General features: G+C 38.4%; 1 protein-coding gene across 17 annotated transcripts in view; it reads left to right on the forward strand.

Annotated features, from left to right (window-relative positions):
• PAM (peptidylglycine alpha-amidating monooxygenase) overlaps nucleotides 1-22,495 on the forward strand; it is a 338,929-nt gene that overhangs the window by 223,987 nt on the left and 92,447 nt on the right. For all 17 annotated transcript variants that reach the window (XM_049871501.1, XM_049871531.1, XM_049871520.1 and 14 more), the window contains one exon: nucleotides 1,205-1,288. In XM_049871501.1, the coding sequence (XP_049727458.1) occupies nucleotides 1,205-1,288 (84 nt within the window). The remainder of the gene's footprint in view (nucleotides 1-1,204; nucleotides 1,289-22,495) is intronic.

The raw sequence follows: 22,495 nt of genomic DNA on the forward strand, positions 1-22,495 counted from the left end.
AATGTGATGCCCAGGCCTTGGAACCGGTTCATTCCAGTTCAAACCTCTGTTGAGAACTTGCATTTCCACCCCCAGATATACTGAATCAGAATCTACATTTTAACAAGTTCCCCCAGTGATTCTTATGTGTAACGAATTTTGAGAACTGCTGTTCTACCAGCATCATCAGCATCGCCTGGGAACTTGTTAGAAGTGCAGATTTCTTGTTAGAGATGCAAACCTCTGTTGGCTTTCTGACTTCAACTCTAAACTGTTCATAGCTTCCAGTATGTGAGTGAATTACCAGACTTCCTTTTAGTACCTGAGTGTTTCTTAATATTAAGGGGATTAGATTGTGCCTCACAGTTCTCTTATGGAACAGTTTTCTCATGGTTCTGGGACTGTGTCATGTGATGCATATACTCTCTTGCCTCCCTAACTCATGCCAGCATCACTTATTCATGACTCTTGTGCCTCCCTTCAAATGAGCTTGAGCGTTCTCTCTAAAGTTTACCAGACAGCTGCTATTAAACAAATTTGGAAACTCATAGGAGGGTCTGTCATACATTTGTTAACATTTTTAAGATCCATTAGTAGAGCAGATAGAAAAAAATGTTTTACCTGCCTGTAAATATGTTTTCTGTAGATTTTTTTCCTTAGCTTCCAGCAAACTCTAATAATAATAAGACTATTAGGAATCCTAAGATTCACTGACACACTGAACTTTGTAATCTAATTGGTTTCCTTAGTGACATTTTTGCAGATACTTGTTTTTATATGGGGAGAAAAGTAAGTCTAAGATTAAGGAGTCTATTTTGTATAATGAATTAGAAAATAAAAGTGAATGCGATAAATGCAAAACAAGAGGATGATTTTCATGCCAGTTTGTTTCACCAGCAAGGACAGAATTTTTTGTTTGTTTGTTTCTTTCTTTCAAAATGAATGAATTATCCTCTTAAAGCATAAATGATTACTCTGGTTGTAAGTAGAATTCCATCAGTGCTTTGAGAAGGATCGATTGATTACATTAGAAATTTGCAGCGAATGCTTAGTTTATTTCAGTTTTCATATAACGTAATTTCATGTTATTTGCTATTTTATTTCCTTTTGAATCTGAACCTGAGATTAGCTAATCTGTCCCTATTTTAAAGTATTTATTTTATAATTATTAGTTTTAAAATATTTACTTAAAAATTTTAACTTACCCTCTTTTGTAAATCTTTAGGTGTTGGATTCAGAGTTGGAGGAGATACTGGAAGTAAATATTTTGTGCTACAGGTGCACTATGGGGATATTAGTGCTTTTAGAGGTAAGTTTTGAAAGGCTGGAACTAAGCACAATGTTTATTACTATATTGTTTAAAAAATATATGTGCTATTATCCATATATTAGAATGAAGAATTTCCCACACCCTCTTGCAGCTTACCACTACAGGACAATTGTCTTTTTTTCCTTTAATGTGGGAGTATTAAAGAAATTCTTCTCAATTTGAAAGTTTTGTTCTCTTATGCACATATTCATCCTCCTATGCTTTATGCTGGTGTTTGGGATTCTCTTGTCCTATCTGCTCTCCTATAAGGGGATTCCTTCCACACAGCGATTATCAGAAAGGATAGGAGGTTAGAGGCAGAGGCAGAGGCAGAGACAGAGAGACAGAGGCAGAGAGAGCCTGGCCGACCCGGAGTCCGCGGAGAGGAGGGAGGATGACGGGGCCGCAGCGGCCGGGGCGGAGGGGGGAGGGGGGAGGAAAGCAAGAAAAAAATAGAGAAAAGGGAGTGGGGGGTGGGGCGGGAAACAAACAGAAAAAAAGTCCAACCCCGCCCCGTCGCCGCTGCGCCCGCTCGTCCCCGGTGGAGCGGCCGTGGGGCCCGAGGGTCCGAGGCCGGCGATTATCAGAAAGGATAGGAGGTTAGTTGTCGGAATCACTTGATGGCAGGCAGCAGGTTTACAGGTACCAGACTTGAGAAGTTCAACAGCTGCTGCAATACCGGGAAGCTCCCTGGGATTCAGGTCAGGGCTTCATCAGTAATCCAGACCATCCACTTCATGAACTCATCTTCTGTCCACTAACATGCAGACTCCAACCACCTCAAAAACAAACAAAAAACATTTGCCTTCAAGTCAGTTCTGACTCATGTAGAACTGTGCTCCATAAGGTTTTCAATTCCAAGGTGCCTGTGGGTCGACTCAAACTTCCAGCCTCTTTGTTAGTAGTCAAGCACGTTGACCATTTTCAGTATCTAGGAACTCACTCCTGGGCAGCCCTAAATACTCCCGTAGACAGCTATTGCTCTACCCATGTTTACAATGTACTTCATTTAAAAGCCTCTTATTATAAAATCATTAATATGAGGAAGGGGCCCTGTTACCAAGGCAAGCCTGATTGGTGCACGCTATCCCTTCTGCTGTATTTAGTCAAACTCCAGCTGCATTCCCAGTTCACATTTGTGCATTCATGGGAATGTAAATATTAAGCAGTTTACTCCTTGGCTTTTCTACTGTGTCTTGGTGATTTATACATATTCCCCTGAATTCTCTAATTTAACATTATATCTGTACTAACTCGCCTGACACATTTCCCACCCCAAACACATTAGATTTCTATTTGACAGCTAAGTCTGGAAGTAAATGCCCATTTCTACCTAGGAAATATCCTCTGGTGCCTTTCCTGAGAGAGCCACCCCCATGTGGTGAGGGGGGTCCATAGATTCTTGGCATTTAGAACTGGAACAATAGATGCAGTCTCCCTCTGGAAAATGGTGTTGGAAAGAATAATTTTATATAGATGAAAATTATAATGAGTACTTAAAAAAAAAAAAAAAAACTAGAGTCAGGTATATTACCAATTAAACAAACTCCTGTGTAACTAGCCCATGAGTCTTAACTTCCAGATAAAACTTGTTTCTCTTTTGAAATTATGCTTTGAGTTAGAAACAAATATGTAGCTTTCAATTTTGGGAACAAAACCTAATCTTAATTAAATGTCTGTAGTGCTGAAACAAGGATTTGTTGAAAACAAAGGAATAAATAATGTTTGTGTTTAAAGAATTAAGAATTATCTGCAGTAAGAATTTACCATGTTAGCATTAGTGGAATAGGCAAATTCTAAAACTGCCGACTTCCAAATCATTGACAAGACTGTAGTATTTTTCAAAAAGGCAAGGACGTCCTTCCCTGACCACCACAACTAGAGTAGCCCATCATACCCACACACTCCCTCACCCCTCATTCTCCCATAAAACCCCAGGCTTTACTTTTCAACCTAACTGTTCTTGGCTTTGTAGTACCTCCTAACAGATACTGCATTGATACCTAAGGGGAGATGGATGATATATGTACACACATACATACTAGCTTTTATATATATATAAAACGTGTATATAATAAAGCTATATTATGTATATATAATAAAGCTAGTATGTGTGTATGTACACACACAACACACACTGCCTCATAATTTATCTAATTTCTTACTGATGAGGAATGAGTTTTGTTTTATAATTTATATTTACTCTAGGGGTAATGAAGGAGCACTGATGTTTTAATATGTGAATATATAGTCATTTTTTAAGGCACAGATGAAAAGCTAGCATTTTTTACTTTTTCAAGGACAGTTTTTCTTAAAAAAGGTATAAATGAGGTAGAAAGATTACTAGTGCTATAATTCATAGGCCTTATCTTATTGTAATAAAATAAAAATGTAAACAAAAATTTTCACCCATGTAATTCATTCAGTACCAATTAGATACCATCTTACCTCTAAAGCTATACATGATATAGCGTACTAAGCAAACAAATGGGAAAATATATAAAACTTTTTTTTTAAAAAAAACAATGAGATGGCATTTTATATTTATTAAATTGAGGGTTGGTGGAGATTGAATCATAAGACTGGTGCTGCCAAATCAATGAATTTGGTACAGTTTTGGAGGCTTTGTAAATCATTACAGGTTTTTAGAAAGCAATTTTACAACATTATGCACACTTAAAATATAATATTAAAATCTTGCTCCGAGTTTTTATCCTAAAGAAACAGATTTTAAAAAAATATATGAGCTACTTACCCACAGTTATTTATGCACCATTAACTATTAATATGAAAAACTGAAAAGTTAATAAGTGTCCCTTCATAGGAGATGGGTTAAATGAATGGCATACCAAAAAGTAGCGAATCGTAAAAATGTATACAGACTATATAAAAAGATATGTATGCTTGTCTGTTTTCTAGAACTGTAAAGAACAAGGAAAAAAGGAAAGAAATGATGTTCATGTAAGATGGGATTGTGTGATTTTTTTTTTCCCCATAAAATGCCGTAACCTTATCTTTATGTTTTTAAGTTCCACAAGTAGAAACACTACTTTAGACTTACCAGTTAGTGCACTGCATCCCCACTCATACACTTAGGATAAGAAAGAGTTAATATAACTCTCTACATGCCTGATGTACTATAAGGAGTAACTTATGCTTAATAAAGGAGCCCTGGTGGTGCAGTGGTTAGTGTGCTCAACTGCTAAACAAAAGGTTAGTGGCTTGATAACACCAGCGACTCCACGGGAGGAATATGTGGCAGTATGCTTCTGTAAAGATTTACAGCCTTGGAAACCCTTTGGGGTCTCTATGAGTTAGAATCAACTTGATGGCAGTGCCTTTGGGTTTTGTTTGTTTGTTTTAATAATTTAATGCTTTGATAAGATTCTCTGCTGTGATTGCAGGCTTATCTCCATTTACACCTGAAAATGCAAAATATATCATTCTTTTTTAATTATTAAAAATGGATTTTATGTGTATTTATGTACATATATATAAAATCATATTACTGCTTTTAGTACTAGCATTAGTGAAGATTTTAACATGATATTAGAAATACTGGTATTTTTAAGTATATAAACAAAAAAATCAATAATAATTAAATACTTAAAAAGATAGAATGATATGTTTTCCATTTCCAGGTGCAAATGGAGATAAGCCTACAATCACAACATGGAATCTTATTAAACAAACAAGCAAACAAACAAAAATATATAAACTTTAACCCCCACACATCTGCCAGTTTGTTGTACTGTGGGAGCATGTGTGGTGCTGTGATGCTGGAAGGTATGCCATCAGTCTTCAGATACAGGCAGGGTCGCCCATGGCAGACAGTTTTCAGCTGACCTCCCAGGCTAAGACAGACTAGGAAGAAGAACCTGGCGGTCTACTTCTGAAAAGAATAAGCCAGTGAAAACGTTATGAATAGCAGCAGAACGTTGATATAGTGCCAGAAGGTGATCCCCTTAGGTTGGAAGGCACTCAAAAAATAACTGCGGAAGAGCTGCCTCCTCAAAGTAAGTCAATCTTAATGATGTGGATGGAGTCCAGCTTTTGAAACCTTCATTTGCTAATGTGGCACAACTCAAAATGAGAAGAAACAGCTGCAAACATCCATTAATAATCAAAACCTGCAATGTACAAAGTATGAATCTAGGAAAATTGGAAATTGTCAAAAATGAAATGGAACACATAAAGACTGGTATCCTAGGCATTAGTAAGCAGAAATGGTATTGTTCGTTTTGAATTGGACAGTCATGTGGTCTACTATACCAGCTTGAAGAGGAACAGCATCGCATTCATTGTCAAAAACGACATTTCAAGATCTATCCTGAAGTACAACACTGTCAGTGATAGGATAATATCCATATGACTACAAGGAAGACCAATTAATACAACTACTATTCAAATTTACACACCAACCACTAAGGCCAAAGATGAAGACATTAAAGACTTTTACCAACTTCTGCAGTCTAAAACTGATGGAACATGCATTCAGGGTACACTGATAATTACTGGTGATTGGAATGTGAAAATTGGAAACAGAGAAGGATTGGTAGTTGGAAAATAAGACCTTGGTGATAGAAACGATTCCAGAGAGCGCATGATTGAGTTTTGCAAGACGAACGACTTCTTCATTGCAAATACCTTTTTTCACCAACGTAAATGGCAGCTATGCACATGGACCTCACGAGATGGAATACACAGGAATCAATCAACTACATCTGTGGAAAGAGACAATGAAAAAGCTCAATATCATCAGTCAGAACAAGACCAGGGGCCGACTGAGGATCAGACTACAATTACTCATAATGCAAGTTCGAGTTGACACTGAAGAAAACTAGAACAAGTCCACGAGAGCCAAAGTACAACCTTGAGTGTTATCCACCTGAATTTAGAGACCATCTCAAGAATATACTTGATGCATTGAACACTACTGACCAAACACAAGATGAGTTGTGGAATGACATCAAGGACATCATACATGAAGAAAGCAGGAGGTTATTAAAAAGACAGAAAGAAAACACCTAAATGGACGTCAGAAGAGACTCTTAAATTTGCTCTTGAATGTTGAGTAGCTAAAGCAAAAGGAAAAGATGATGAAGTAAAAGGGCTGAACCAAAGATTTCAAAGGGCAGCCTGTGAAGACAAAGTAAAGTATTATGATGACATGTACAAAGACCTGGTGATAGAAAACCAAAAGAGAAGAATACACTCAGCATTTCTCAAGCTGAAAGAACTGAAGAAAAAATTTAAGCCTCAAGTTGCAATACTGAAGGATTCTATGGGGAAAATATTAAACAATACAGGAAGCATCAAAAGAAGATGGAGGGAATACACAGAGTCACTATACCAAAACAAATTGGTCAGTGTTCAACCATTTCAGGAGGTAACATATGATCAGGAACCGATAGTACTAAAGGAAGAAGTCCAAGCTGCACAGAATATTAGGCTCCGAGAATTGACGGAATACCAATTGAGATGTTTCAACAAACGGATGCAGCCCTGGAAGCACACACTCATCTATGCCAAGAAATTTGGAAGACAGCTACCTGGCCAACTGATTGGAGGAGATCCCTGTTTATGCCTATTCCCAAGAAAGGTGATCCAACCGAATGCAGAAATTACAGAACAATATCATTAATATCACATGCAAGCAACATTTTGCTAAAGATCATTCAAAAGCAGCTGCAGCAGTATATCGACAGGGAACTGCCAGAAATTCAGGCCGGTTTCAGAAGAGGACGTGGAACCAGGGATATTATTGCTGATGTCAGATGGATCCTGGCTGAAAGCAGAAAATACCAGGGAGATGTTTATCTATGTTTTATTGACTATGCAAAGGCATTCGACTCTGGGGGTTATAGCAAATTATGGATAACATTGCAGAGAATGGGAATTCTGAAACATTTAATTGTGCTCTTGAGGAGTCTGTACATGGATCAAGAGGCAGTCATTCAAACAGAACAAGGGGATATGGCATGGCTTAAAGTCAGGAAAGGTGTGCATCAGAGTTGTATCCTTTCACCATACCTATTCAACCTGTATGCTGAGCAAGTAATCCGAAAAGCTGGACACTATGAGGAAGAATGGGCATCAGGATTGGAGGGAGACTCATTAACAACCTGTGATATGCTGATGACACAACCTTGGTTGCTGAAAGTGAGGAAGACTTGAAGCACTTACTGAGGAAGATCAAGGACCACAGCCTTCAGTATGGATTACACCTTAACATAAAGAAAACAAAAATCCTCACAACTGGACCAGTAAGCAGTATCATGATAAATGGAGAAAAGATTGAGGTTGCCAAGGATTTTATTTTACTTGGATCCACAGTCAACACCAATGGAAGCAGTAGTCAGGAAATCAAAAGATGCATTGCATTGGGCAAATCGGCTCCAAGAGACCTCTTTAAAGTGTTGAAAAAAGCAAAGGTGTCACTTAGAGGAATAAGGTGCGCCTGTCTCAAGCCGTGGTGTTTTCAGTCACCTCATATGCATGCGAAAGCTAGGCAGTAAATAAGGAAGACCGAAGAAGAATTGATGCCTTTGAATTGTGGTGTTGGCGAAGAATATTAATTAGACCATGAGCTGCCAAATGAACAAACAAAACCTGAGAAGAAGTACAGCCAGAATGCTCCTTAGAAGCAAGGATGGCGAGACTGCATCTCACATACTTTGGACATGTTATCAGGAAGGATCAGTCCCTGGAGAAGCATATCATGCTCGTTAAAATAGAGGGTCAGCGAAAAAGAGGAAGACCCTCAAAGAGGTGGATTGACACAGTGGCTGCAGCAATGGGCTCAAACATGGCAACAATTGTAAGGATGGTGCAGGACCGGGCATTGTTTTGTCCTGTTGTTCATGGGGTCACTATGAGTCAGAACTGACTGGATGACACCTAACAACCACAACATAAATTTTAAATCATAACTAGAATAACATTTCTAGGAAATTAATGCATTCTACTGAAAAGGGGGAAAATGTTTGCCATGAGGGTGTGAGCATTTTTGCACAGAGGGGGAGGTTTTAAAGGGTTGAGAAGCCTACCAAACCAAACCCCGGTGCTGTCGAGTCAATTCCGAGTCATAGAGAAGCCTAGGACATTTATTTAATAAAGCCCCAACAGTGAAGATAAAATACCTTGTAAGACTTGTTGGAATATGAGAAAGAGGAACAACAGCAACAACAAAAAAAAGCCAAACTGTCAAGTCGATTCTGACTCATAGTGACCCTGTAAGACAGGGTACAACTGCCTCACAGTTTTTCCAAGGCTGTGATCCTTATGGAAGCAGACAGCCACATCTTTCCTCTGTGGAGCAGCTGGTGGGTTCAAACTGCTGACCTTTCAGTTAGCAGCTGAGTGCTTTAAGGCGACCAGGGCTCCTTGATAAAGAGAAAGGGAGAGTGTAATCTGAAGCCATTTGGGTATGCTTTAGACTGTGATCTTTACTGGTAGGAAGGGATTGGTGTGTGATTAGAATGGGTTCTTTGGGATTACATGAAGTATTTGTATTGCTTTACTTTTTGTTTATTTTGGAAATTCCACAGAATATGAAGCTGTAAAAGCATCACTTAACAACAGTCAACATTATCAAATGAGTGGCAGTCACAGTGTCAGGTCTGTGCTGGGTATACAGATCTTCCTGACTGAAGGAGTTTAGGATGTTCTAGTAGGGGAGATAAGTACAAACATCTTGTATATATAGACAATAATTGACATGCCTCCTGGACACAGGCTGTGGAGAGGCGAGAGTATACAGGTCTGCCTGGAAGAGGCAACGGGAGAGGCTTGGGAAAGGCTTCTTAAAAGATGGAACCAGAGCCAGGTTTTGATGAGTGATCAGGAGCTCCCAGATAGGCAGGGGAAAGACACATTTCAGACAGTGTAAAAGCGCATGCAGAGACACAGAATGAAACAGTCTCGTGTACACAAGGAACCCTAGGTCATGTGGCATTACAGGGGTGTGAAATACAAAGGGAGAAGTAGCAAGAAATGAGAACAGGGGTGAAAGGAAGGGGTCAGACCATAAAGATCCTTGTTAAGACATTATTCTGAGGGCAGCAGTGTGTCATGGAGAACACTGAGAGTGCTTTCTACAGAGCAGTAACCTGACTGGATTTCCATTTCATAAAGCTGTTTAGTCCTAAGATTCAGTGCATGGAAAAGCGACTAGTCTTATGAAGAAAGAATTGGGGCTCTAGGAGGCCAGAATGAAGCAGGATTGGGACTCTGGAAGGCTGGAATGATTTTTTTTTTTTTTTTTAAATGTAGCCTTCTTAACTTTTCATAAGCCAGTATTCCGTGGAAAATAGAATGTAATCTAATTAGAAATGAACATCCCATGTAGGCATTGTACAGCAGTACACAGTACAGTGTTAAGATGACCGAATTCTAGGACCAGACAGCCTGGTTTGAATTTTGGAAATGGCACACGCCAGTTTTGTTAGAAATCCCTGGGTGGTGCAAATGGCTAACAAACTCAACTACTAAGAGAAAGGTTAGAGGTTTAAGTCCACCCAAAGGGACTTTGGAAGAAGGGGCTGGAGATCTACTTTTGAAAAATTAGCTGTCGAAAACCGTATGAAACATAGTTCTATTCTGACATACATGGGGTTGCCATGAGTTGAAATTGACTTGACAGCAACTGATTGATTGGTTTTGTTAGCCTGGAGAACTTTCTAAACCTCTCTGTGCTTCCCTTCCTTCATCTATAAAATGGGGATCCTGATGATTCATATAAAGGTAGCTGCTGAGCACTCCACAGGTGTTAGCTATTATCATTATGTGGTGGTTTTTGTTACCTGCTGTTGAATCAGCCCCCAACTCATGGCGACCCCATGCACAATGGACTAGATGCTTCCCGGTCCTCAGCCAAACCCATGATGGGTTGAAGATTTATCTGTTGTGATCCATAGGGTTTTTCATTGGCTGATATTCAGAAGTAAATTGCCAGGCCTTTCTGTCTAGTCTGTCTTAGTCTGAAAGCTCCATTGAAACCTATTCAGCATCATAGCAACATGCAAGCCTCCACTGAGGGGTGAGTGTATATGAGGTGCATTGGCCAGGAATCAAACCCGGGTCTCCTGCATGGAAGAAGAAAATTCTGCTACTGAGCTACCACTGCCTCCATTATGGTCGTACTCCCTAGAAGAGTCTTCAGTGTGATATAAATCCTCCTATATACAACCTTTTGTCATAAAAAAAAAAACCTTTTGTCGTAGTTGCCCATAACTATGTCTCCTTATGTTTAGACAGAACTGTATTCACATCTGTCATGTTGCCAGTAGAAGCTTCCTACCTGTGCTAATTTTCTGTTCTCCACAACAGTTTGTTTATTCATAGTTCAGTTATACACAGATAAATTGCAACATTGAGTCCCTGCCTTACGGAAATTACAATAGTGGAAACTGGGGATCCATCCTGGTTCTTTTTTTTTTCTAGCCAAATTTTTTCAACAAAGTCTTGTTCCAAAGAGAAAATTCTGCTGAGTTGTTGCAGAATGTTACCAGATTTCTTTTGGATGTTTTGACCCATGGGGATCTTAAGAAAACTGGCCTCTCATTTCTAGTTTCTGGCAATAGCTTAATAGTCTCCAACAATACCTCATGTCTCAAATTGGAAAACTCATGTACTTACCAACTGAGGGATAGCCTTAGAATGGTGGTAAGGAACTCCACACAAGTGCTTAAACCCTGATTGTTCTTGAGTTGGCAAAATGTCCAAGTTATTATCTATGTACTGCCCTTAAACATACAGGAAAGCTACCATATGTTATCAAGAACACACACACCCCCCACATAGTCAGGGCTTCCTTCCACCCCTTCATCCCAACCCTCAAAGCATGCCCACTCTTTAGCACATTGTTGAGAGTATAGCCAACAGATTCATTTCTCTTAGAGTAGGTATTTAATACTTATTTTTCTAAATGAAACCTGGGGATCCTATTTTCAACTCTCCTTTATGTGAACTCTAACAAGCTTAGTCTCCAAGTTTTTTGGGTTATGTTATTAAAGCCAAATCACAAAATTCTACTTAGAATCCCTAAACAGTGGGTCATTTTCAGTAGCCATAAAATTAAGGTTTTAACTCTTTAAGTGCTATAAGTTTGGAACATTTGAATAGAAATATTTGAAAATATATATTGTGTGCCTTATGGAATTAAAAGAGAATGGTGTATGTTAAATGCCATAGCTGTGCCTGACCCAGAGGTGATGGATGATAGTGATCCTTATCCTCCTTGTCCCCTCCCCCCTTTCTTCATAACTTTGGAATATAACTCTGAATATCCATTATTGGACTCTGATTTTCCTTAAATTTTGAGGAATACATAATTTTCCCAAGTTTTTGGGCTTATTGCCTTCTTTGTATCTGCTTTTCTCTGTTTTCTGTACCTCTTTTATTATCAAGTGCCACTTCAACTCATTTTAACAATTCAAACAAAGCAATAAATGGAGGTACAGATGAGCAAGAACAAAGTTCGCTCTCATATACCTCACTGTCCAGTAGGGGAAAATAGAAATAGAACAATAACAGGAATAACGTGAGCCAGTAATGAGTAAGTACAGCAAGAGAGGGGGTTTGAAAGCCTGGTAAGATCACATCTAGCTTAGAAGATATTTTATGTTTCCAGATTGATTTCCAAGAAACACCTTTCTTCATTATACTGAATTGATGTTTTAGATACGGAATCTAGATAGCTCAGTTTCCTAGAATTATTTGCAGGTTTAGAGTAAACAGACTCTGAATTGAAGCCCCGGAGGGGAACTTATTGAATAAAATGATGGGAACTCTAGTGCCTGAACTTGGTGACCTTCAGATTTGATTTCTCCTTAACCTCTTTGCTTTAGTCCCTCCTGGCTGTGAACCATTTAGATACAGTTCTGAGTAGCTTAGTTCCAGATAACCAGTAAACCAGTTGCCATCGTTTTGATTCCATTTCATGGTGAACCCACGTGTGTCAGAGTAGAACTGTGCTCCATAGGGTTTTCAGTGGCTGATATTTCAGAAGTAGATTGCCAGGCCTTTCTTATGAGGCAGCTCTGGGTAGACACGAATCTCCAGCCTTTTGGTTAGCAGCTGAGTGCGTTAACCATTTGTACAATCTAGGGACTCCTAGTTGCAGATCAGTAGATACTATTGGACACAGGGCATGCATCCATGCATGCATACTCGTACAGATACACACACAGGAGGTTCCTATCTTATCACAACCAAAGGAGTGGTGGAACAAGCAGGAGGGAGTGGAAACAGTGGCAGGAGGAAGGGAGAACAGAGGACCTCAGTGCGATTTCTAATTCCACTGTGGCTCCTTCTGCATCTCTGCCTCTTACAAGGCTACTGCCAGGAAGCTATCGGAAAAAAGCTTTGAAATTGTAAGTCCAGGAAAAATCCCTTGCTAATGCATTTTTTAACAAGATGGAGCATAGATCAGTGACAGGGCAGCTGCACTTAAAATATTTCATTCCAGTGTAAAACAGACTGTTGTGACTTCAGTGTAAGCACTGGAGTGCTCTTGACTTCCTGATACCCAGTTGTAGAGATAGGGGGAAACTGGGTTGAGGAAGGCTCCCTATTGTTCCCTCTGTTGTCTTCTATAAATCTGTATAAGTAGCTTCCTCCTGCATCCTTTCCAGCCTGCTTTTATTCAGTCCTCTACAAATTGAGGAATGTTCTGGGGTGGGATTTTTAAACCCATGTATTTTAGAGCATTCTGGATTACTTTACATATTTAAGAATCTCCTTTGAAATTGGAAATATGAGGGATATTGTTAAGGTCCCCCACCAATGAGCTGAGATGCCTGAAAGCCAGAGTCTGTATATTAAAAGATAGGCAGCCAGCATCTTTTTAGCACTCATCTTGGCTTCCCCTGAATAGGACCCTGAAATGCTCATAAACCAGCACTCTTAATCCTCTACCAGAAGACAGATCGTGTGGTTAGTTCTCACCAAGTCCAAACCCAAGTCCCTTGCTGTGCAGCCGATTCCAGCTCATAATGACCCCGTGTGTTACAGAGCAGAACTGCTCCATAGGGCGTTCACGGCTGTGATTCTTAGGGAAGCAGATCACCAGGTCTTTCTTCTGCAGAGTCACGATGAGTTCAGACCACCAACTTTTACATTAGTAGATGAACGCAAACAGTTTGTGCCACCCAGGGACCTTAGTTCTCACCGCGGTCTTTCAGAGCACACAGGACATTTTCGAGCTCTCACCTCCAGGGACAGCAGCCAGGCATAAACAAGCTTATAGCCAGTAGGTGCGGAAATGGAGTTTCAGGGAGGGCACACCTTACCTCAGCTTCTTTTTTCTCTCTACTCTCCCGAGGCTGTGGTACCTCTGCCATCTGCCAAATCTCCTTTTTTCCGTTCCCAAATACCACTTCTGATTTCTCTAATATTTCCTTGTATAGGGACAGAAACCTTTATCCAAAATGCTATGGGTCAGATGCCATTTGGAATGAAGAACTTTTAACGTTTTGAAACGTATTCAGGTGCATAAATCATGTTACATTATGTCATCTTGGAGAATCAAGGGCGCCATTTCTCATTATATACACTAATATTTCTATAGCAAAAAATGTTCAAATACTCATACTAAAAGGATGAATCAAGAGCATAAATATCATCATTTCAGGTCAGATTTTATTGCTAAATTTTATGAAAAAACTTTAGGTTTCCAGAGCTGTTCAGATTTCAGAGTTGTAAAGAGGACCTGTATTAGAACATAAAAACTTATTTTTTAATACTTGAGTTATCAGTTAAAACATTAATAAGACTGATGGACTCTGAATATATTTGCATATTTTCCCACTGTAGGAATCTTCTCTCCCAACTTTATTTTTTATCTGTTGAAAATTATGGAAAAACATTAAAAAGAGTGAAGAATTACTCATGGTATTTCTACTACTAAAAAACTCTGTAGTACTCCCTTCAATTGTTCTTTTGTATCCCCCATAACTACACTTTATATTGACCAACTTTTCATGTGTCTTAGTTATCTACTGCTGCTATAACAGAAATACCACAAACGGGTGGCTTTAACAAAGAGAAATTTATTCTCTCAGAGTCTGGGAAGCTAGAAGTCCAAATTCAAGGTACTAGTCGCTATGAGTCGGAATTGACTCGACGGCACTGTTTTTTTTTTTTAACTCCAGGGGAAGACTTTCTCTCTCTGTGGCTCTGGGGAAAGGTCCTTGTCGTCAATCTTCCCCTGGTCTTGGAGCTTCTCAGTGCAAGAACCCCAAGTACAAAGGACGTGCTTTGCTTCTGCCACTGCTTTCCTGGTGGAATGAGGTCCCCCTGTCTTTCTGTTCCCATCTCTCTCTTATGTCTCAAAAGTGATTGACCTAATCTTACAGATGCTTTATTAACATAACTGCCTCTAATCCTGCCTTATTAGTATCATAGAGGTAGAATTTACAACACATAGGAAAATCCCATCATATGACAAAATGGTAGACAATCAGACAATACTGGGAATCACTGCCTAGCCAAGTTGACAGACATTTTTGGGGGACACAGTTCAATCCATAACAATATATTTATCTCAACATTTCTGCACACAGGCAGAAACCACAGACATATACATACACAGTTTTTTTTTTTTTTGGACAAATATCAAGTTACATGCTCCATATTAATTTGCATCTATTGTTACTGTTTTTAATTTAACAGTGTACCCTGGGCATTTTTCTAAGGCACATTTAAATCTCCTTCATTATTTATAATGGCTGCCAATTTTTCTTTTGTGCAGATATACCATAATTTATGTATCCTGGTTCCTCTTAAAGATGTGTGAGACCTAATTTTTTTTTTTTTTCCTGCTATTACGAGCAGAGACGCAATGTACTTCAGTGTTAGAAATGCTTTCGGTAACCCTATACTGCTACTTCAGGGTAAATTGCTAGAATTAGGATGTCTGGGCATGGATGATTAAACCTTAACAGATTGCACTGATTTACCCCTCAAAATGATTTTTCCAGTTTACAATCCACAGTGAATGAGTGAGTTCCACCTCTTGATAAGCACTAGATGTTTTTGCATTTAAAGTATTTCCCCAATGTTTGTTTTAACAAAGGAATTCCTCACATTGTTTCATTAAAAGAGTTAGGATTAGCTGTAAGGTCTTAACAGAATAACCTTTAAAGCACATAGTCTAGACAGTATTCCTCTAAGTCTGATCCAAGGGCTGTAGTAGCTTACAAGTTGCTATGATGCTGGAAACTATGCCACTAGTATTTCATACCAGCAGGATCACCCATGGTGGACAGATTTCAGCAGTGCTTCCAGACTAAGACAAACTTCCAGATCTATTACTAAAAAAAGTTGGCCAGTGAAAACCTTATGAATAGCATTGGAACATTATCTAATACAGTGCTGGAAAATGAGCACCTCAGGTTGGAAGTCACTCAAAATACGACTGAGGAAGAGCTGCCTCCTCAAAGTAGAGTTGACCTTAATGACATGGATAGAGTAAACATTTTAGACCTTCATTTGCTGATGTGGCATGACTCAAAATGAGAAGAAACAGCTGCAAACATCCATTAATAATAGGAACATGGGAGTATGAAGTATGAATCTGGGAAAACTGGAAGCTGTCAAAAATGGAATGGACCGCTTGAAGATCGATATCCAAGGCATTAGTGAGCTGAAATGGACTGGTATTGACCATTTTGAATTGAACATATGGTCTACTATGCCAGGAGTGACAAATTAAACAGGAACAGTGACATATTCATTGTCAAAAAGAAGATTTCAAGACCTGTCTTGAAGTACAAAGCTGTCAGTGATCAGATAATATCCATACACCTACAAGGAGGACCAGTTAATAGGAATATTATTCAAACGTACGCACGAATAACTAGTGCCAAAGATGAGGAAGTTGAAGATTTTTACCAACATTTGCAGTCTGAAATTGATCAAACATGCACTTGAGTTGCATTGATAATTACTGGTGATTCGGATGCAAAAGTTGGAAACCAAGGAGAAGGATCGATATTTGGAAAAGATGACCTTGGTGATAGAAATAACACCAGCGATCACATGATAAAATTTTACAAGACCAATGACTTAGTCATTGCAAATATTCCTTTTCAACAACATGAACAGGAACTATAATGTGGACCTTGATAATTGGAATATGTAGGAATCAGATCAGTTAAATCTATGGAAAGAGATGATGGAGAAGCTCAATATCATCGTTCAGAACAAGACCAGGGCTGATTATGGAACAGACTCTCAATTGCCCATAAGCAAGCTCTAATTGAACTGAAGAAAATTAAAACAAATTCACGAGAGCCAAAGTATGACTGTGAGTATATTCCACCTGAATTTAGAAACCATCTTAAGAATAGATTTGACACTTTGAACACTAATCACAGAAGACCAGAGAAGTTATGGAATGACACTGAGGACATCATACATGGCGAAATCAAGAGGTCATTAAAAACACAAGAAAGAAAGAAAAGACCAGATTGAGGGTCAAAAGAGACTCTGAAACATGCTCATGAATGTAGAATAGCTAAAGCAAGTGGAAGAAATGATAAAGAGCTGAATACAAGATTTCAAGAAGCACGAGAAGACAAAGTAAAGTATTATAATGATATGTGCAAAGACCTGGAATTTAGAAAGCCAAAAGGAAAGAACATGCTTGGCATTTCTCAGGTTGAAAGAACTGAAGAAAAAATTCAAGCCTTGAGTTGCAATATTGAAGGATTCAATGGGCAAAATACTGGACAATGCAGGAAGCGTCAAAAGAAAATGGAGGGAAAACACAGAGTCACTGTATCAAAATGAATTAGTCAGCGGTCAGCCAGTTCAGGAGATAGCATATGATCAAGAGCCAATGGTACTGAAGGAAGAAGTCCAAGCTGCACTGAAGGCACTGTCGAAAAACAAGACTCCAGGAATTGATGGAATACCTGTTGAGATATTTCAAGAAATGGATGCAACGCTGGAGGAGCTCACTTATCTATGCCAAGAAATTTGGAAGACAGCTACCTGGCCAACCGACTGGAATAGATCCATGGTTATGCCCATTCCAAAGAAAGGTCATCCAATGGAATGTGGAAATTGTTGAACAATACTGTTTTATGGTTGAACAATATCGTTAATATCCCACACAAGTAAAATTATGCTGAAGCTAATTCAAAAATAGTTCCAACAGTACATCAACAGAAAACTTCCAGAAACTCAAGCCTTTAGAAGAGGACGTGGAATAAGGGATGCCATTGCTGATGTCAGATAGATCTTGGCTAAAAGCAGAGACTACCAGAAAGATGTTTACTGTGTTTTATTGGCTAGGCAAAGGCATTGGACTGGATGGACCATAATAAATTATGGATAGCATTGCGAAGAATGGGAATTCCAGAACACTTAATTGTGCTCATGTGGAACCTGTATATAGACCAAGAAGCAGTTGTTTGAACAAAACAAGGGGTACTGCATGTTTTAAAATCAGAAAACTTGTGCGTACACCGTAGTTACTCAATGTGTATGCTAAACAAATGAATCGAGAAGCTGGACTATGTGAAGAAAAACAAGGCATCAGAATTGGAGGAAGGCTTATTAACAACCTGCGTTATGCAGATGACACAACCTTGCTTGCTGAAAGTGAAGAGGACCTTTTAAACACTTACTGATGAATATCAAAGTCTACAGTCTTCAGTATGTATTGCACCTCAACATAAAGAAAACAAAAATCCTCACAACTGGACCAATAAGCAGCATCATGATAAATAGAGAAAATATTGACATTGTCAAGGATTTCATTTTACTTGGATCCACAGTCAATGCCCATAGAAGCATCAGTCAAAAAATCAAGCGACACATTGCATTAGGCAAATCTGCTGCAAAAGCCTCATTAACGTGTTTAAAAAGCAAAAATGTTACCTTGAGGAATAAGGTGTGCCTTACCCTTTTTTTTTTTACCCAAGCCATAATATTTTCATCCGTCTTATATGCATACAAAAGATGGAAAATGAATAAGAATGACCAAAGCAGAGTTGATGCTTTTGAATTGTGGTGTTGGCGAAGAATATTGAATTTACTATGGACTGACTTTCAGGAGAACGAACAAATTTGTCTTGGAAGAAGTATAGCCAGAATGCTCTTAGAAGGGAGAATGGCGAGACTTTGTCTCATGTACTTTGAGCCAGTACATGAGAAGTCCCTGTAGAAGGGCATCATGCTTGGTAAAGTAGAGTCAGGAAAAAAAGAGGAAGACCCTCAACGAGCAGAGTGGCTGTAACAGTGGGCTCAAACATAGCAACGATTGTGAGGATGGTGTAGGACTGGGCAGTGTTCTGTTGTACATAGGGTCACTATGAATCGGGACGGACCCAACAGCACCTGACGGTAGCAACAACAACGTATCTCTTACCGACCCAGTGTTCTCAAAAACAACAACAGAAGAAAAAAATAAGTTATATCCTTCCATATTTTAATTTTTAAAAAAATTTTAAATAAAATTCATGGGGTAAAAAGATTAGAAAGAGAGAATGTGAGAGACCAAAAGACCCAATTTAGAGAGAGATGAGGCAAGAAGGTGACGTTCAACCTGCACAAAATTCTATATCCTTTTAGGTGGTTTCAGCTAAAAAGAAGACATTATCCAAGAGAAAACCATAACTTCTATTTTCTTGTTTTCTGAAAAGGAAGGAGTGAGAGCTATAGATCATATGTGGTGTTTGCTAATTTATTCTTAAAGCTCTTGTTTGTAAAATTGGAGACCAAGAACTCAGAGACATAAGAGTAATAGAATGAGAACAGTGGGGCTGGAAGAGATCAGTGTAGCTCAGCCCTTTCATTTTATAGAAATGGAAATCGAAACTCAGAAAGGTTAAGTGCCTTGCCTAAGGGTGGTATAGCTACTAGTCCAGTGCTATTAAAAACAAAAACAGTTTAATTTGTTTTGGATTTCTAGTTTGTATATGTGCCAAAGTTCATGCTCTAACTATATAAAACAAGTAATGGAGTCAGTGTTTCTAAAAGTCTTTGAGCCACTAGCAACAAACAAGAATGAACTCATCATACACAGTAGAATAAATATGAATAAAAATTGGAGTCATTTACCACATCTCATCTGTGACTTTTCATTCCAATTATGGATACTTCTAAATCAGGTTGCTTGATAATTTCACTGATTCAGAAGAATTATAATTGGATGTTCTTTGCGTTCTTCTCTAACCTTGATTATACAAAAGCAGCTTGATATGAGTCATGTGAATGATTTTAGGACTATTCAGTACCTCTCAAATGATCCAAAAAAGCCTGTTATCCAGCAGTATTTTTTATCATTGCCAATCTCTTCACATAAATGTGCATTCACTGATTCTCTGGCATCTTACATTTCCACTTTGTTAATCGTCTTCAGTATGTAAGACTAATGATCCTTATTCATCCCATTCACTCATTCATCCCATGGGACACCTGTTTATTTTAATACCAGAGTATGGCCGTTAAGTATAGAGGAATCACACCTTTATTCATTTGGTTAAGAGAAGATGTATAAAGCACTATGGTATTATTTGTATTTTGAAGAATATATTCAGAATGTTCTTTATCCCCTAAAATACGGATTTATTTTAAAAAGCAACTTAACATTGAACATTAGATTATGTATTTTTTTGAAAAATAAACATTACTACGTGCAATTTAAATGTTCACGTTTGATATTTTCCAGTTGTTTTTGAGAAAGCCTTATACTTAACCTTCATTTACCCCTTTGCAGCTCATGCTTTTTAAATCATTTATAATTCCTTTTTTCACAGCAGTTAGCTATCGTCATCAATTAATTAATCCCACTTATATGAATAGCAAATAACATTTCATTTTTCACCAAAGGAAATTAAGAAGAGAAAAAAAGTAGTTATTTGTCCATAAGCTCACACAAAATTAGGAGATGAAATTCAGTTTCAGTGAAATCTAGTTCAAGGCACTAGAAACACTAGGCAAGGTTTTTTTTTTTTCACTGACAACACATGCAACAGCAGGTTCCCTACCCCTTGCCCCTCATTGTCTTGACACATTTACATTTGTTTATTATGTCATAGGAATTCTGGGAAAAGAAGGAAGTCATTAGAGAGAAGGGCTAGACTTTGCACATTCTATTTCCCATTTACTACTGATACCTTTTTGTCAGTTGATTGTCTTACATGTAAAACAGAAAGAATACCCTAAATACATGCATCACCTTTACAAAGAGTTTGAAAGAAACCATTCAAATATAACATTTACAAATATCTACAAAATATTCTGTTAGCAAAATAAAATCAAAACTTGCCCTTCTGACTTGCCTGGTTCTGCCAGTAGAACCATTTTTCTCCTTTTTGGTCAATTTAGAAACCCTTCATCCTGCTATCCATTTCTTCTCATCACATTTTAATTCTTCTCTTCATCTTTAAGAACTTTAAAGAGTTGTTCTTCTTCCTTTTCTACCTCAACACCTTTCTAGCCCCATTTCTTTGAAAGTATTCTTTATGCTTCTTTCCCCTGTTTAAGTGTAATGTCATATGGAACCTGAGAGTTGTGTTTCTCTTTCTGTGGGTGTAATGAATTACTTCCTGTGGCCCTTCTAGCCATGGTCTCTGTGACTCACACACAATGATTGGGTGGGATTATGCAAGTAAGTATACGGAACCATTGAGGACTGGGGTTCTGTGTCAACTTTGCTAGACCATGATTCCCAGTGTGTGTAGTTGTCCTCCATTTTATGTGTCATGGAGCCTGACCTCTACACGTTGATGAGTCAGGATTGGTGTGGGGTTATGTCTTGGGTTGCAGCCTTGCAGAAGGGCATGACTCAAGTCCCACCCTTACTCAAGTTACACCCTGCCCTGATGGGGCTTTCTCTCCCTTTCTGCATCTGGAACCTGTGGCAGATTCGCAATCGTCTAATTTCCAGTTGTTGGAACTTGAGCCGTCTGCCAGATTCTAGGACTTGCCAGTCTTTGTGGCCCCGTGGGCCAGCGGCTTATCATCTGGCCTGATTTGCCCACTTCCTTAGCCGTATGAGCCAGCAACCTGTGGTCTGACCTGCTGATTTGGGCTTTCAGCCCCTGAAGCCACGTGGGTTAGAAGAAGCCTACACCAGACCCATAGATTTGAGATGTGTCAGCCTCCACAACCACATGAGCCATTTCCTTGATGGCTTGTGAGTTTTCTGGGAGGTTGCAGCAAATTAGGGAACCCAAAGACAGGAGGGAGAGTACAGGGGTGGAGGGGGTAGTTGATGTTAGAGATGATGTAGTACAGCAGTTTGGAAAAGTTGGGCATTTGGGAAATCTTTAACGTCCACCTCTCAGGAACCAGCTTTGTGCTGATCCTTAGAAAATATTTATTCTCTAAGATCTGATTACGCATTATTTTATATTATGTTCATTTATGTTGATTGGATGTCAGAAGGACCAGAGTTTTTTGGTTTGTTTTTTAATATATTGGTCTTAATTCCTTAAATTTGTTACGTATGGATCCTCTCTAATATGGAATACATTCTAATACATCATGGATAGTCCCTCACAAAAAATCTAAGGTTGGAATACTCCACTTGGATGTCAGTTGTACAGTCTTGCAACCTTCTCTTTAGCAAATTAGCAGGGGATACTGACACATCTAATTATCACCAAGAATTCTGAGGAAATAGTGTTCTAGTAGAGTAGAACAATTATCAACATAATAATATAGATTCTCTGTCCAATAAGATACTAACCACCACCTATTAAAAACTAAAAATAGAGTAATATCTTGTCAGTAACCATAGACCTTCTACAATGACACGTCATCTATTATGGTGTTAAGACTTGCTTAAGGTATGAGAGATAGTTTGGTCATTGAGGGATTTTAGTATTTTTCTGTTAATGTTGTGATGATAGCATTTATATAGTACTTTTCATTTCAGAGTGCTTTATAAATGTTACTTTATTAATTCTCATAACACATTACAACATAAACATATTGAGTGAATGAAAATTAATGCTAAATCAAATATATGAGCTATAATGTTCAAAGTGTATTCCTTAATTAATACCAGTGAGTACATGCATATATAATTATATGTAAAATTAGATAGTTTGGGTTTATTACTTCTTGGCAGAAAAAAAAAAACACAGTATACAATACAGTTTTAAGTTGATGGAGATACAGCTACTGATTTTAATAGAGCTTCAAAAAACATACATTCCAATTAAGTTACAGCTTTTGCAAAATATA

The sequence above is a fragment of the Elephas maximus genome, chromosome 2, assembly GCF_024166365.1.
Source record: "Elephas maximus indicus isolate mEleMax1 chromosome 2, mEleMax1 primary haplotype, whole genome shotgun sequence".
NCBI lineage: Eukaryota > Metazoa > Chordata > Mammalia > Proboscidea > Elephantidae > Elephas > Elephas maximus.